The sequence below is a fragment of the Dendropsophus ebraccatus genome, chromosome 11 (genome assembly GCF_027789765.1).
Source record: "Dendropsophus ebraccatus isolate aDenEbr1 chromosome 11, aDenEbr1.pat, whole genome shotgun sequence".
NCBI classification, from domain to species: Eukaryota; Metazoa; Chordata; class Amphibia; order Anura; family Hylidae; genus Dendropsophus; species Dendropsophus ebraccatus.
Window position 1 is genome coordinate 78,802,066 of NC_091464.1, and position 15,082 is coordinate 78,817,147.

The window sequence follows — 15,082 nt, forward strand, 5'->3', positions numbered from 1 at the left end:
TCGTTTACTGGGCCTATTCCACAGCCCGATGATCATTGAGCGAGGGCTGCAAGGACATAGTTACCGATGTCCTTGCAGCAATACATAAACCTGGCTGCAGGGCTTGTCCTCCGCGTTCTATCTTCTGAATGGCCGGTCAGCTGACAGGCCACACTCAGCCAATCACAGGCCGCGGCGGTCCCGGCCTGTGATTGGCTGAGCGCTCCGTCAGCTGACCGGCCATTCAGAAGATAGAGCGCGCGGGACCCGGGGATGAAGACAGCGCTGAGAAGAAGCCTGGACAGGTAATGTATGATGCTGCTGCTTCTTCTCAAATAGTCTGTCGCCCGCCGCGCACCGCTATTCAACCGTAGCGATGCACGGTGGGGGAACGATGATTTTAGGTATGGCCCTCAATGAACGATCAGCCGATGACACGATCGGCTGATCATTCTCTGTATTTCACCGAACGATATCGGCCGAATCGGGCCAAATGGGGCCGATCATCGTTACTGTGGAATAGGGCCCTTACTGTAGCCTCTAGACGACTAAATAAGCATTGGAGGTAGCTCCAACATGGTAACCCCTGCTAATAGTAATCCAGGCACCAGGTATGGGCTCCAGAGCTTACATCATACTTTCTTAATAAAACCATAATGAACATGTATATCACATAGGGTGTTAATGAGTTAATTGTAATTTTAGAAAAAACTAAAGGTGCAGCTCACAATCAAAGTACTGGTCTGGCCGAGGTTAAACTAAAACTGCCCTAACCTAGAAAAAAAGAGGAGAGAAAAGAATACACTAGAAGAGAGGACTCTCTCTGTAATTTTAAGTTAGTGTTATTTGTTCATAATGAATTCTTGAAAGCTATTGTACAATCTTCTTGAAGGAAGTCCTCAGGTCGTTACGATTACAATGATATGTAACATGTATAACTTTTATTGTATCTGGTGGCCTGTAAAAAATTCAAACCATTGATAACAAATATGTCCCTAAAATCGCTCCCTTCCCAGGCTTATAGCGCTTTTATCCTTTGGTCTATGGGGCTGTGTGAGCTGTCACTTTTTTGCGCCATGATGTGTTCTTTCTATCGATACCTTGATTGCACATATACGACTTTTTGATTGCTTTTTATTAAAATTTTTCTGGATTTGATGCGATCAAAAATGCACAATTTTGCACTTTGGTATTTTTTTTGCGCTGACGCCGTTTACCGTGCGAGATCAGGAATGTGATTAATTAATAGTTTGGGCGATTACGAACACGGCGATAGCAAATATGTTTGTTTATTAATAACATGGGAAAAGGGGGGTAATACACACTTATTAGGGGAGGGGGCTTTTTATTAATAACACTTTTTTTTTACTTTTACACTTATACTAGAAGCCCCCCTGGGGTTAGGGTTATTCCCCATGGGGGACTTCTAGTAAAAGTACTCTGATCTCTCATACAGATCTATGCTGCATAGATATGCAGCATAGATCGATGAGATAGGCACATCGATTGCTTCCGGCTGCTGCAGCCAGAAGCAACCGAGTGCCGAGCCGGGATCAGGGCCATTATGGCGCGGACCCCGGAACGAGTAAGATGTGTGGATCGCTCCTCAGGGACAATGTCCCGGAGGATCGATGCACCCCACTAGACACCAGGGATCGGCTGCATCAAGTAATCGGATGCAGCTGTCAACTTTGACAGCTGCATCCAATTACTTTATTAGCGGGCACGGTGATCGGACCGTGCCCGCTAATAGCCGCGGTCTCGGGCTACGAGCGGCACCCGGGACCGCAGCGGTTCAGAGCGCGGCCCCACTCTGAACACATGGAGGCGGCCCTGGACGTACAGGTACGTCCAGGGTCGCCTGGGGGTTAACCATCTATGTCCCAGTGAAGATATGGCAATAGTGGTGGAGGCTCCTGCTGCAGCCTGTTGTCTTACGGCTAGACATGGGATACTGAAAAGGGACATGGCTTGCAAATGGGACCAAATATACAATTAAAGGAAGGAAAGTGACTTGACCAAGGTGGCTTCCCTCTCACATAATGGAAAACCACTTCCACATTTTATGCAAAGACCAAACAAGCAGTAGTTTCAATTATGTTTTATATAAAATAATGCAATGTCACAGCTGCTGACAGCACAGGAGAACTCTGCTAACAAAACTGGATGACAGGACTAGGCTGAAGATTGACACAGAAGGCTTGTTCCCTGGATATTCTGCAGTGGTGCTGAACAAACAATGACAAATGGCAAATCTCTGATCCTTGCGTATTTACTGACGGATCCCAATGACTCCACAAGCCAGACGACCACCAGCATTGCCAGTCACCAGACTCTCATCGTTGCCACCTTTTCCCAGGTCATCCTCTTTGTCGTGGACCTGGAAAACATTTACATTGAGAATACAGAATCACAACACTGGTACAATATTGTGCACTGGTACAATACAACCATCAGAATCCTGCCATATATGCAGAGGGATCTAGGCAAACATAGGGAAAGCATTGTACCCACCACAAACCCCAGGAGGAGCCTGCATTTACCCTGCTGGCCAACTGAAGACCTCTTGTATTTAGTTTTTTTATAGTATGGAAACCAAGTCCCGTGCAGGGCAGATTAGTGGAATTCTACTACATTGCTTTACTGCTTAAAGGGGTTGTCCAGCGAAAAAATGTTTTCTTTCAAATCAACTGGTATCAGAAAGTTAAATAGATTTGTAATTTACTTCTATTTAAAAATCTCAAGTCTTCCCATACTTATAAGCTACTATATATCCTGCAGGAAGTGTTGTTTGTTTACATTCAGAAACAGTGCTCTCTGCTAACATCTCTGGCGGAGTCAGGAACTGTCCTGAGCAGGAGAGGTTTTCTATGGGGACTTGCTGCTGCTCTGGACAGTTCCTGACTCCACCAGAGATGTCAGCAGAGAGCACTGTTTCTGAATGTAAACAAACAACACTTCATGCAGGATATATAGTAGCTAATAAGTATGGAAAGACTTGAGATTTTTAAATAGAAGTAAATTACAAATCTATTTAACTTTCTGAAACCAGTTGATTTGAAAGAAAAATTTTTTTCGCTGGACAACCCCTTTAAATATCAAGGTTTTAGCCCTGACATGCAAGAGTATGAACAGTTAACCATCACACAGGTCTCCTAAGCTGGAGGCAGGTGTAGCAGGTGGGCACCTGATCAGTACACAAGCATTAGCAAGGTGTACACTGCCCTGGTGCTGCCAGGAAGACATGTTTTCCAGGACTCTCTAGGGCAGCATTCAACTTCAACAGCCACCGGGAATCAAATGCAGAACGTTTGGATTCAGATAACATTGCTGAACCCAAACATTGACAGATCCTCTCAACACTGCTGATGAATGTTAAATACGGAGTAATTTTCTGTATATATAGTCTTGGGCCATTGGTCTTTATACGCAATCTCTGACACCCCCCCCCCCCCCCCCTTGCCCATGTTTACTTTCCACCCCATCTACAAAAATACACAATAGCTTCTGTGATCTGCTCGCCCATGTTGATCTGCCAGATTAATCCTCCTTCTCCCTGCTGCCATCATGAAGATTATGCAGGGGCAACCAGCTATGCGATACAAGCTAGTTACAAAGTATAATGGTGCGTTTACACAGATTTATCTGACAGACTGAGATTTCTCCTCATTTCACATCCATTCCTGGCTTTGGCTTCAAAAATCTGTCAGATAAATCTCTTCGTGTAAACGCACCATTAAGAAACCTCACAAACCACTCAAACTACTTAACTTTGCAATTCAGGAAAAAACCTAGACTTTAGGTATCACTTACCACTACCGTGCGGCCAACGATATTGTGCGGTCCTGTCAGTGAAATGACCTTATCTTTTATTTCAAACTCTGCCACATTATTTTTGGCAGATATGTTTCCAAGGTCCCCGACGTGTCTGAGGAGAACAATTTAGGATGGATGAAAGAGCAAATAGGGATACATAGCAATCGTTTCTCTTTATAAGTCATGTATATGCTATTCTAAAAAAAAAAAAAAAATTAAACTGTCAACACCTACAATTCACTCTTAGAAGATGAAGTCTCAGTCTTCCACAGAGAATAATGCACTACTTTTAAAGGTGTTCTCCAGACTTAAAACATGGCTGCATTCTTCTAGAAACAGCACCTCTTCTGTCCACAGTAAGGGTGTGGGGTTCTGCATCCCATTCCCACTGAAGTGAATAGAGCTTAATTTTAATATCACACACAACCTAAGGACAGGGGTGGCGCTGTTTTTACAAGTAGCTGTGTTTTTCTAAAAGACAAGTGGACTTTTTGAAACCATGCAATAATCTAGAGAGCATGGATACAAAACAACAACTATGGGCATAGAGTCTGAATAATACCAAAATGTTATTTACCATGATACATTACACAACATGATTAAAAATCAATATTCCATAAAAAAAAAAAAAAAAAAATTATATATATTTAAAAAATAACCAGTCAACAATAAAATTACATGTATAAAGTAACCCACATAGAATGAATGATTTAGCAAATTGCAAGTGTTAAAAAATGTCTACTTCAGTGCCCGAGATATGTAAACATAGCCACCATATTAGTAAAAGGACTATACATTTATCTACAGACACTACAAATCTCCATGGTATTTACCACTCACCCATATTCACTATGTGAGTCACGACTGTCCCTACGATCGTTTCGCCAACACAGTGTTCCCTGAGGAAGCCTGTGTTGGCGAAACGATTGTAGGGACAGTCGTGACCCACAAAGTGAATATGGTTGAGTGGTAAATACCATGGAGATTTGTAGTGTCTGTAGATAAATGTATAGTCCTTTTACTAATATGGTGGCTATGTTTACATATCTCTGGCACTGAAGTAGACATTTTTTTAACACTTGCAATTTGCTAAATCATTCATTCTATGTGGGTTACTTTATACATGTAATTTTATTATTGAATGGTTATTTTTTAAATATATATTTTTATAGAATATCGATATTTAATCATGTTGTGTAATGTATCATGGTAAATAAAATGTTGGTATTATTCAGACTATGCCCATAGTTGTTGTTTTGTATCCATTCTGTTGGTGGGTTGTTCTGGTTGTTTGGTGGACTGACACCCGGGGTTGCGGTATATTTCTGTGCCCTATACATTTATACAGGGTTATTGTGTTTTATCCACCAGTGAGCCTTTTTGTGTATAATCTAGAGAGCAGTAAGTGAACTCTTGTTTCCCCACACAGAACTACAATATGTGAAGCGTCACAAGACTACAAAGATAACATGGAATTATGCAACTTCCCAGAAAAAAAATAAAATAAATTGTATGATCCCCAGAATATTTAATCTAGAGGCAAAAAGGTCCCATTGAGGCCAGAGTAAAGACAAGGACTGCCCAGTAGCAAACTATCCAGAGCCTCCACACTGGGCTTTGCTCTAGCAAGCTGTGAAAAATCAATGTAACACATCAAGCCTTGTAATCTGAATGTACTATATCCAGTTATGCGCATCTCCTGAAGTTTTTTTTCTGATGCTGCAACTAAATTTGACCATTGAATACATAGTCACCAGTTACCTCTCCTGATCTTGTGGACCAGCGTGGTTCTTGCCATGTGGGTTGAAGTGCGGCCCAGCACTTACACAGCCTGTACAAACAGAACATATTCCATATTAGCAAAGTCACAAGGATCAATATTGTGTATGACAACTCATCTGATGTATTAATGCTGCACACTGCCCTTTCTACAGCATATTCAGATTCTGATAACATGTTCTTTATCCCATAAAACCCATCTATCACTAGCGTACAGACACAATTCCGGAACTTCAAGGCTACTTTGTCACCAGCAGCAGGTATTGTCAACCAGAAGTCTGTCTCCCCTCATATCCCGGACTTCTAGTGTACTACACTGGGACCTGCATGGACCTGCATGTACAACCAGTCCCCGCTCTGCCTCTTTTCCAACGTAACTGCATCAAGGTCCATGGGAAACATACATAGAAGGACTCAGCCAAACGTGAATCTGTTAGCATTCACAGGGAGCAGCCTCTGCCAACCATATCAGGGCCAGAGAAGCAGGGGTTAAGGCAAACAGACTGGGGAATCAACGTAACAAAATGGCTGATAAGTATGTTAACCCCTGCTGCACCCTCATCTGGACCACTATGTATAAGAGGTGGGGGTGTTGCAGCACCCCCTCTGAAGGATTTGGATGCACTTGTGGAGTCACAAATCCTTTCAGTGCAGGCATAGAAGTGTATGTAAAGTTGTCTCTGCCCTGTATTCTCTGGCCAGTTTCAGCTTCCTGATAACACCCTAAACAACTTAACCCTTGCAATCCTGCTGGTGTGTACTCTGCATATAATCAAGGGATAAACTATACTGGTACACAGTGATATTTTGGGGTGTGGAACCAATTGTTTGCATTTCAATGATTTCTTATGGGAAAACTTGCTTTGGTTTAAGAGTGGATTTGGATTACAAGCACGGTGCCGGAACGAATTATGCTAGTAAACCAAGGCACCACTGTACTATGAAAAAGCAAACCTAAAACATAACTTTTGATACATCAAAAAAAAGTCGCCACTACTCCGGGCAAACAGAAGAGAGTGTTGCACTCTTGGATCGGTCAGCGATTGCTCTAGCCTAGCATTCAGAGCACAGTCCACCCATATAGCTCCTACATCACTGAAATGTTCCACTGTGTATCATGGTCCTGAGGAAGCCTTTGAACAGAAACATGCTGGGGCACATGATAATCATTCTCAAGATTCATGTGGGATGTCATTTTTGCTCATCTGGTCACTGTAGTACAGTAGTCATTGTAGGGCTGCTAACTGTTGACTGGTGCCAGCTTTGACATTCTTTATCACTTGTTTAGAGTCCCCTCAGCAGGTAAACAACCAGTGGTATACCCACCGAGAAGGTAAGAATATAACAGGGTGGCTAAGGTTCCTGCAAGGACAACAGGGCAACAACAGTGGCATAAAACTGGATTTTGTTTGCATGCAAATTGATCATCCCGCATATAAGCCCTTCTAGTCAGAGTAATTGAATGTACCAGACCCAGTAGTAAAAAGATTTCACCTACATATCTGATAGCGGTATTTTGTTTGGACACAGACTGTAGTATATTTAATAGGAATCTGTCAGCTGTAATTCTTATTCTAAACTGCAGACCCTGAGAGGACCGGCAGACAATAACTTTCATATATCTGTGCTTCCAGGATGTAGAGAAATGTTTTTCTACTGTGGTACAAGGAGTCAAATAGGCACTTCCATTCTCCTGAATAAGCTACAAGCTGGAATGCTTTTTTTCTTCCCCACCCTTGCTTGATTGACACCTGTAAGCTGGGCCCCAAGCAGGGTCAGGTATGGGAGGGAGAAGGGGTTACAGCTAATGCCCTTCAGGAGCTTGGGAAAGCCTCTGACTCTTTAGGGTGCATTTACACATACAGGATCTGCAGCAGATTTGATGGTGCAGATTTGAAGCTGAAGACTTGTTTTAAATGTGCAACTTCAAATCTGCTGCAGATCCTGTACGTGTGAACGCACCCTTATACTATATATAAACATTCTGGGAGCGCAGACTGATGTATGAAAATTATTATAATAAAATAATTTTTTTTTTTATTTATATAGCGCCAACAGATTCCGCAGCACTTTACAATTCTGGGGGTACATACATAGACAGAAACCAAACATTACAGAGATATCAGAGTTATCCATACATGAGTGAGGTCCCTGCTCGCATGCATGAGCTTACATACTATCAGGAGGGGGTGCGAGACAGAATGGCAGAGGGGCAAAGTGCATCATTGTTCTTATGGTCCGGCCATCTTTATAAATAAGGCAGTGCAAATAGAACTGGTGCAGCTTGGGTGAAGTCCTGGAGACGGGAGGGAGAGGTGCAGATCAAGGTGGATGTTAGCCTTAAGTCGTTAGAGGAGCGTAAGGCACGGGTAGGGCGGTAGACAGATGAGGGAGGAGATAGAGGGAGGTGCAGCACTGTGGAGAGCCTTGTGGGTGAGCAGGAGGACTTTGTATTGTATCCTGTGTTTAATAGGGAGCCAATGTAGTGACTGGCACAGGGGGAGGCATCTGTATAGCAGCTGGACATGGAGATGAGCCTGGCCGCTGTATTAAGAATGGACTGGAGAAAGGAGAGTTTAGAGGAAGGAAGGCCGATTAGTAAGAATTGCAGTAGTCTAGACGGGAATGAATAAGAGCGACAGTTTTAGCCGATTCGACAGGAAGGAAGGGACCGATTTTAGAGATGTTTTTTAGATGCAGATTACAGGAACGTGAAAGATTTAATATGAGGAGTGAAGGACAGATCAGAGTCAAACATAACCCCAAGGCAGCGGGCTTGTTGTCTAGGGGTTATGGTCACACCACAGACAGAGATGGAGATGTCAGGTGGAGGGTGTTTAGCAGAGGGAGGGAAGACAAGAAGCTCAGTCTTAGCAAGGATGAGTTTTAGGAATAGGGAGGACATAGCGTTAGAGACGGCAGACAGACAGTTACTGGTGTTCTGTAGAAGAGCGGGGGTGATATCACGGGAGGAGGTATATAGCTGGGTATCATCAGCATAGAGATGGTATATAGCTGGGTGATATCACAGGAGGAGGTATAGAGCTGGGTATCATCAGCATAGAGATGGTACTGAAAACCAAACTTGCTGATGATTTGTCCGATGGGTAAAGTGTAAAGTGAGAAAAGGAGAGGGCCCAGGACTGATCCCTGAGGAACCCCGACTGTAAGGGGGAGGGAAGATGAGGTGGAGCCAGACAGTGATACGCTAAAGGAGCGGTCGGAGAGATAAGAGGAAAACCAGGAAAGAGCAGAGTCCTTGAGGCCGATAGAGCGGAGCGTGCAGAGGAGGAGCTGGTGGTCTACAGTGTCAAATGCTGCAGATAGGTCCAGGAGAATGAGCAGAGAATGGTCACCTTTAGATTTGGCGGTGAGGAGATTAGAGACTTTAGTAAGAGCGTTTTTTTGTAGAGGGGTGAGGACGGAAACCGGACTGAAGGGGGTCAAGAAGAGTTTTCAGAGAGGTAGCAGGTTAGGCGGGAATAGACCAGACGTTCCAAGAGTTTAGAGATAAAAGGGAGATTACAGACAGGTCGATAGTTGGCTGCACAGGAGGGGTCTAGAGAGGGTTCTTTCAGTAATGGAGTGATAATTGAGTGTTTGAAAGCCGAGGGGGAGATGCCAGAGGAGAGGGAGAGGTTGAAGATTTTAGTAAGGTAAGTAGTGACAACAGGAGAGAGAGAGACTGGACAAGGTGTGAGGGAATATGGTACCCTGTATCTCTCAGTCCTAACCGCTATCTAACAGTTTTAGCAGTTTATATTGTGAACGGCAGCTGACTCCTTTTAAGTTCCTGTTGGCCAATACCCTGCGCCTAGAAGAGGATGACGAGAAGTGATAGCGATTTGGTCTATGACGACTAATACTTCATGCTGTATTAACTCAAGTTCTGTTTTAAGTTTGCTTTTTCAGCTATAGATTTTGGATGCCTTGGCCCATTTTGAAATAAATTTGGAATACAACACTTCAGTGTCCGGGTGGTTTATTCTACTTACCATTAGTGTTGTCGCCAAAAGCATGAATGTGAAAGCCGTGGAGCCCGTCTTTTAGCCCCTTAATAGTGCCCTTCACGGTTACTACATCCCCTTCCTGTAAAAGAAAAAACCTCATCACTATCTTATGGATGGATTGCGGGGCTCATGACTGCAGTAATGGTTTATTACAGTCCTAAGCTATTACTTAAAGGATAAAAGGGTAGTCAGGCCCACAGCAGTAAGCAGCACAGTATATTCCACCATGGCTTGTTGGCTGACAGCACAGCATACTTAACCCCTGAAGGACAGAGCCAATTAGCATTTTTGCACTTTCATTTTTTCCTCCTTGTGCTTGAAAGGCCATAGCACTTGCATTTTTTTCACCTAGAAACCCACATGAGCCCTTAATTTTTTGCGACACTAATTGTACTTTGCAATGACAGCCAGAATTTTTTAATAAAGTACACTGCGAAACCAAAAAAAAATTTCAAAGTGTGGGGAAATTGTAAAAAAAAACAAAAACGCATCTCTTATTTGGGGGGGTATTTGTTTTACGCCATTCGCCCTGGGGTAAAACTGACTTGTTATGCATGTTCCTCAAGTCGTTACGATTACAATGATATGTAACATGTATAACTTTAATGTTATCTGATGGCTTGTAAAAAATTCAAACCATTGTTAAATATGTTACTTAAAATCGCTTCATTCCCAGGCTTATAGCACTTTTATCCTTTGGTCTATGGGGCTGTGTCAGGTGTCATTTTGTTCGCCATGATGTGTTCTTTCTATCGGTACCTTGATTGCGCATATGTGACTTTTTGATAAGAGATCAGGAATATGATAAAATAGTTTGGGCGATTACGCACGCGGCAATACCAAACATGTTTATTTATATAAACATGGGAAAAGGGGGGTGATTCACACTATTAGGGGAGGGGGCTTTTTATTAACACTTTTTAACACCTACTAGAAGCCCCCCTGGGGTTAGGGTTATTCCCCCCCTGGGACTTCTAGTATATGCACACCGATCTCTCATTGAGATCTATGCTATATACAGCATAGATCAATGAGATCAGCACTCGATTGCTTCCGGCTGATGCAGCCGAAAGCAATCGAGTGCCGGGCCAGAATCAGCACCATTACGGCGCAGACACCCGGAGGTAACGGATGTGTGGATCGCTCCTCTGGGACAACGTCCCGGGGGGGGGGGGGGGGGCGCGATCCACCCCACTAGACACCAGGGACGTGGACAGCCCGCATTTTAAATGCAGCTGTCAACTTCTGACAGCTGCATTTAAAATGCTTATTAGCGGGCACGGCGATCGGACCACGCCGCTAATAGCCGCGGTCCCGGGCTACATGCCGCACCCAGTGGTTCAGAGCAGGGTTGCCGCCCGGCCCCCCTCTGAAGTCCCCGAGTTGACCACAGGGCGTAAATATACACACTGTCGTTCGGAGGTTAAAGAACTGGAGAAAAAAATCAAAACTGGTGTCAAAAATATACAGATTTGTAAATTACTTCCATTAAAAAATCTCCAGTCTTCCAGTACTTATCTGCTGTATGTCCTGCAAGAAGTAGTATATTCTTTCCAGTCTGCTGCCCCCTATGCCCAGGTCAGGAACTATCCAGAGAGAAAGAAAATCCCCATAGAACTAATTTACAAGTTTGTATAACTTTCGTACACCAGTTGAATTAAAAATTTTTTTCTTCCGAGTACCCCTTTAAGTTGCACTTGTCAAATTTTACTTAATATGTTCTGTACTTCATAAGGGTTTTAAAATCTCCAAAACATTATATACGCAATAGACACTATACAGATTGAAAACTGCAGTGTCATTATTACAGAGCAAATATGCCAACACTAATCCTTCACCACCCTGGTAAACAGCATTTCTTGTCAGGATAAGGTTTGGATTTACAAGCTGCAACGTATATGGGGCTGGTTTACTTAATATAGAGTCAAGCGACTCAGCTAAGCACTTAGGTAACTTTTCTACTTTTCTACCTTCTTTGGTACCAAGAGCTTTCATTCTTCGCTCTGTATTATTGTCAAGGTCTGACAGTAATACTGCCTATTAGAGATGAGCGAGTTTACAATAGGTTCTGGTTCTCGAAAAAACTCTGCATTTGACAGCAGGAGTCTCTATCATTATATCCCACCCCTTGAGAGGCATTATTGTCACCAGATAATCCTCATGGCTATCAATGTATTATATTGTTGTTCTTTTCCATGCTGTATAAGATATAGGCACTTCCTGTACACATCTTGACCTGATGAAGACAGACCAAACTCCTTGAAACATGCCGTTCGTCATAAGTTACCACTTTTTTATCTTCCTTTTGGGTCCATGACTCTTCATTCTTGAGTGTACGGGTTGGGGGACACCTTCCTTCCAAGAAACACTTTGCTTTCACACAATGTTACCATGTAGTAGTAGTCTGCAGTTTCCTGTAGTTAATCACTTTGCTTATTTTATCTTTATAGCAATGGTTGCCCTCCAACCTCTTGTGGCCCTTACTGTCCGTACAACCCAAGTGCAATGTACCTTTACATGTGCCCATGCAGAGGTCAAACAAGGGTAAGATATAAAACCAACAAAACCAGTCCCTCCGGGAGGGAGAGGATTATACTGAATATACAGCAGCCTTGTGGAATCATGCTGATTTTCTCCATGCTTCCTCGCTGCATACTTACTTTGCCTTTGACCTCATTCTGACAGACTGAGGGTCCAAAGAGCAGCATGTGAGAGGTGACAGCATGTGAAGAGCTTAGAGGCCGCCCAGGGTGCAATCCTCTCACTGTAAGGAGATGAAGGGATAGCCGGCTACGAGTGCTGTCTTATATGATGAGCCTCCAGACAGTAAATATGGTTTGTATAAGACCTATTTGTACAGCACTCACTGTTGCATATAACATCTTATATATACTGGACCTGAGTAGGTTCCTCTGTTTTGGCCGATATCCTATGGCAATCCTGTCTTTAGTCTGACAATATTTCAATATACTGTAACAATCTCATTGTTAAGGTGTACTAGTCACTTAAAAAAAAAAAAAAAAACTTGACATGTCAGACTTTTTAAAAGTTTTAAGCAGTTATGATGTGCATTTAAACCTTGACCAATACTAGAAGCATGCGGCTGTGCGCTTTTATCCCCACTTCCAGTTCATGTTGTGACACTTAACAGGCTGTTCTTATCTTAAGATCTCTGCTTGCTGTCATGCAAAAGGGACATTCTTTGCTTCTATCCAGTAAATACAAATGTATCCTGAACACAGGCGCTGTGCTGAAAAGCCATTAATGGGGTTATCCAGTGCTACAAAAACATGGCCACTTTTCCCCCTACTGTTGTCTCCAGTTCAGGTGTGGTTTGCAATTAAGCTCCATTTACTTCAATGGAACTGAGTTTCAAAACCCCACCCAATTCGGAGACAACAGTAGGGGAAAGTGGCCATGTTTTTGTAGCGCTGGATAACCCCTTTAAAGGGATTAAAGTGACTGTACCACCAGGCCCAGGCTGAAGCACTGGAGGCGCGCCGACCCACCCTTAGTGGGAAGAAACTCCAGCCCCTACATGACGTGACTCCATTAGAATCAATGGAACCCTATCACTAAGGGTGGGTCGGCCCGCCTCCAGTGCTTCAGTCTGGGCCTGGTGGTACAGTCACTTTAAATATATAAAAAGTGGCTTACAGGCATGTCATGCATATTTTACCCATTTTTACCATTTCCTCCATTAATTCATCTTCACTGTGGATGGTGAGAAGCATATCATGTGACTCCCATCCCCCGCTATCTCCCAGGAGTGCACTACCTTTGGCTCTAACTCCTCACAGTCACCAGCGCACAATTCTTCTGTGTTGTTCTCTAACCTGCATCTAAAATAGCCCCTAAAAAAGGTCATAAGTAAAATATACAACCCAAATATCAGATACATTATTGGGAAGCCACTGCACATGTGCGTCCACCACTGATTGCTGAAGGTGGTCATTCATTTTATAATAGAAATCATAGGGGGCGCCAACAAACAACGAAAGAAAAGATCTATAACCAAAACTCCTGCTCAATGACTGATCACGTGAGCAGTAAAATTTATCGCTATCAACCGCAAGTGTCAGAGTGAACGGGATGTGCGCCCGACAGCTATATATTTAAAGACCACAATAATCATTCATAGGTGTCGGCAGCGCAATTATTGTGCTTTCTAAAGATGCAGATCCCTTAGTTATACCTGATCCAATGTTACTGAGGATAAAGCATAACCACTCCAGGTGGAATACCCCTTTAAACTTACCATACCCAATACCAAGTTGAGCACCTGTGTAGATCACATGACTAGGATATATAGCGTAATGCAGCAAGCAGAATCACATACAAATATACGGCGGAGAATTGCATACGTTCACATTACATAACTGTGGAACAATGATGGGGACAGTAGTACTTTGTGCTATAGCTGCCATCATAGGGAGGTGTGCCAGGCTCCAGATATGCCCATAGTGTGCCAGGGCAGTATTTACCAAAGCCACAGCCAAGAGCGTGGAGGTTACACAACAAGTAGCGGAGGGGATTATGTAAGTTCTCTGCTATAGTGCAATACATATAGTGATGCAATGAAGGGACAACTGCCTGCAGGGTATACAGGGAGCTGCACGTATATATCTACGCAATGCACATAGGTGCTGAGCAGCCATACATAACTGACACACCAAAAAGCCCATGGGCGGCCTCCCTACTGGGCCTGCGCAGCCTTCTCCAGCCTGACAGCGCCATGAATCAGCAGAACGGCTCTAGCACTACACGGCTCACTAGATCTGCGGGAAGGAAGAAGAGCGCAGCTTGCCTGGTCGAAGTACACGACGCCCTCCACGTTCTCGGTGCCTTTCAGGACGCAAATTGCTTTCGCCATGTCTGCAGACTGTGCGCACTACACGAACGGCCCGGGTTACACAGACTTATATAGATTTGGTGACGTACGGGAATGCCCCTTGACCAATGGAAGAGGCGGTCCCGTTCGCGCCTCGTCTTTGTTGACCAATCCGGAGACTTCGCGTGGGGCACGTGACGCGCCGGCATAGCTCCTGTCAGAGACCGGGATGATTGTAGGATGGAAAATTTACCTCATGGAGTCTCTTCCCCTGTCATGTCTGTCGCTCTATACAATAAAGGATATAAGTTATATACAAATGAGAGGGGAAGAACACAAGTCCTCGCTCTATATGTAGAAACATTGAATTGTGTTTCTCATGGTTTTTAACTGCACGTAAACAAATTTCCACATTAAATCAATGATTAGAACAGTCTGTGACTGGATAACACTGCCACACCAGACCTGACCTATACCACCATACTGTGACCGGATAACACCGCCACACCAAACCTGACCTATACCACCATACTGTGACCGGATAACACCGCCACACCAGACCTGACCAATACCGCTATTGACTGGATAACACTGCCACACCACACCTGACTAATACCGCCATACTGTGACTGGATAACACCGCCATACCAGACCTGACCAATACCAC

General features: G+C 43.7%; 1 protein-coding gene across 1 annotated transcript; it reads right to left on the reverse strand.

Annotated features, from left to right (window-relative positions):
- Nucleotides 1–2,065: 2,065 nt before the first annotated feature.
- Nucleotides 2,066–14,522, reverse strand: SOD1 (superoxide dismutase 1). The gene is made up of 5 exons (XM_069945669.1): nt 14,392–14,522; nt 9,570–9,663; nt 5,557–5,626; nt 3,793–3,907; nt 2,066–2,359 (listed from the first exon to the last, which is right to left on the reverse strand). Exons 1-5 carry the CDS (start codon nt 14,455–14,457, stop codon nt 2,252–2,254), a joined length of 453 nt encoding a protein of 150 aa, XP_069801770.1. The 5' UTR covers nt 14,458–14,522; the 3' UTR covers nt 2,066–2,251.
- Between the last annotated feature and the right edge of the window lie 560 nt (nt 14,523–15,082).

Excerpts from the sequence above, each read along its gene's own strand:
- SOD1 (XM_069945669.1), bottom strand. The coding sequence starts at position 14,457 with ATGGCGAAAGCAATTTGCGTCCTGAAAGGCACCGAGAACGTGGAGGGC. Across the intron at positions 5,627-9,569 it reads TTTTGGCGACAACACTAATG|GCTGTGTAAGTGCTGGGCCG; the intron begins GTAAGTAGAATA and ends CTGTTTGTACAG. Across the intron at positions 2,360-3,792 it reads TCGTTGGCCGCACGGTAGTG|GTCCACGACAAAGAGGATGA; the intron begins GTAAGTGATACC and ends AATGTTTTCCAG.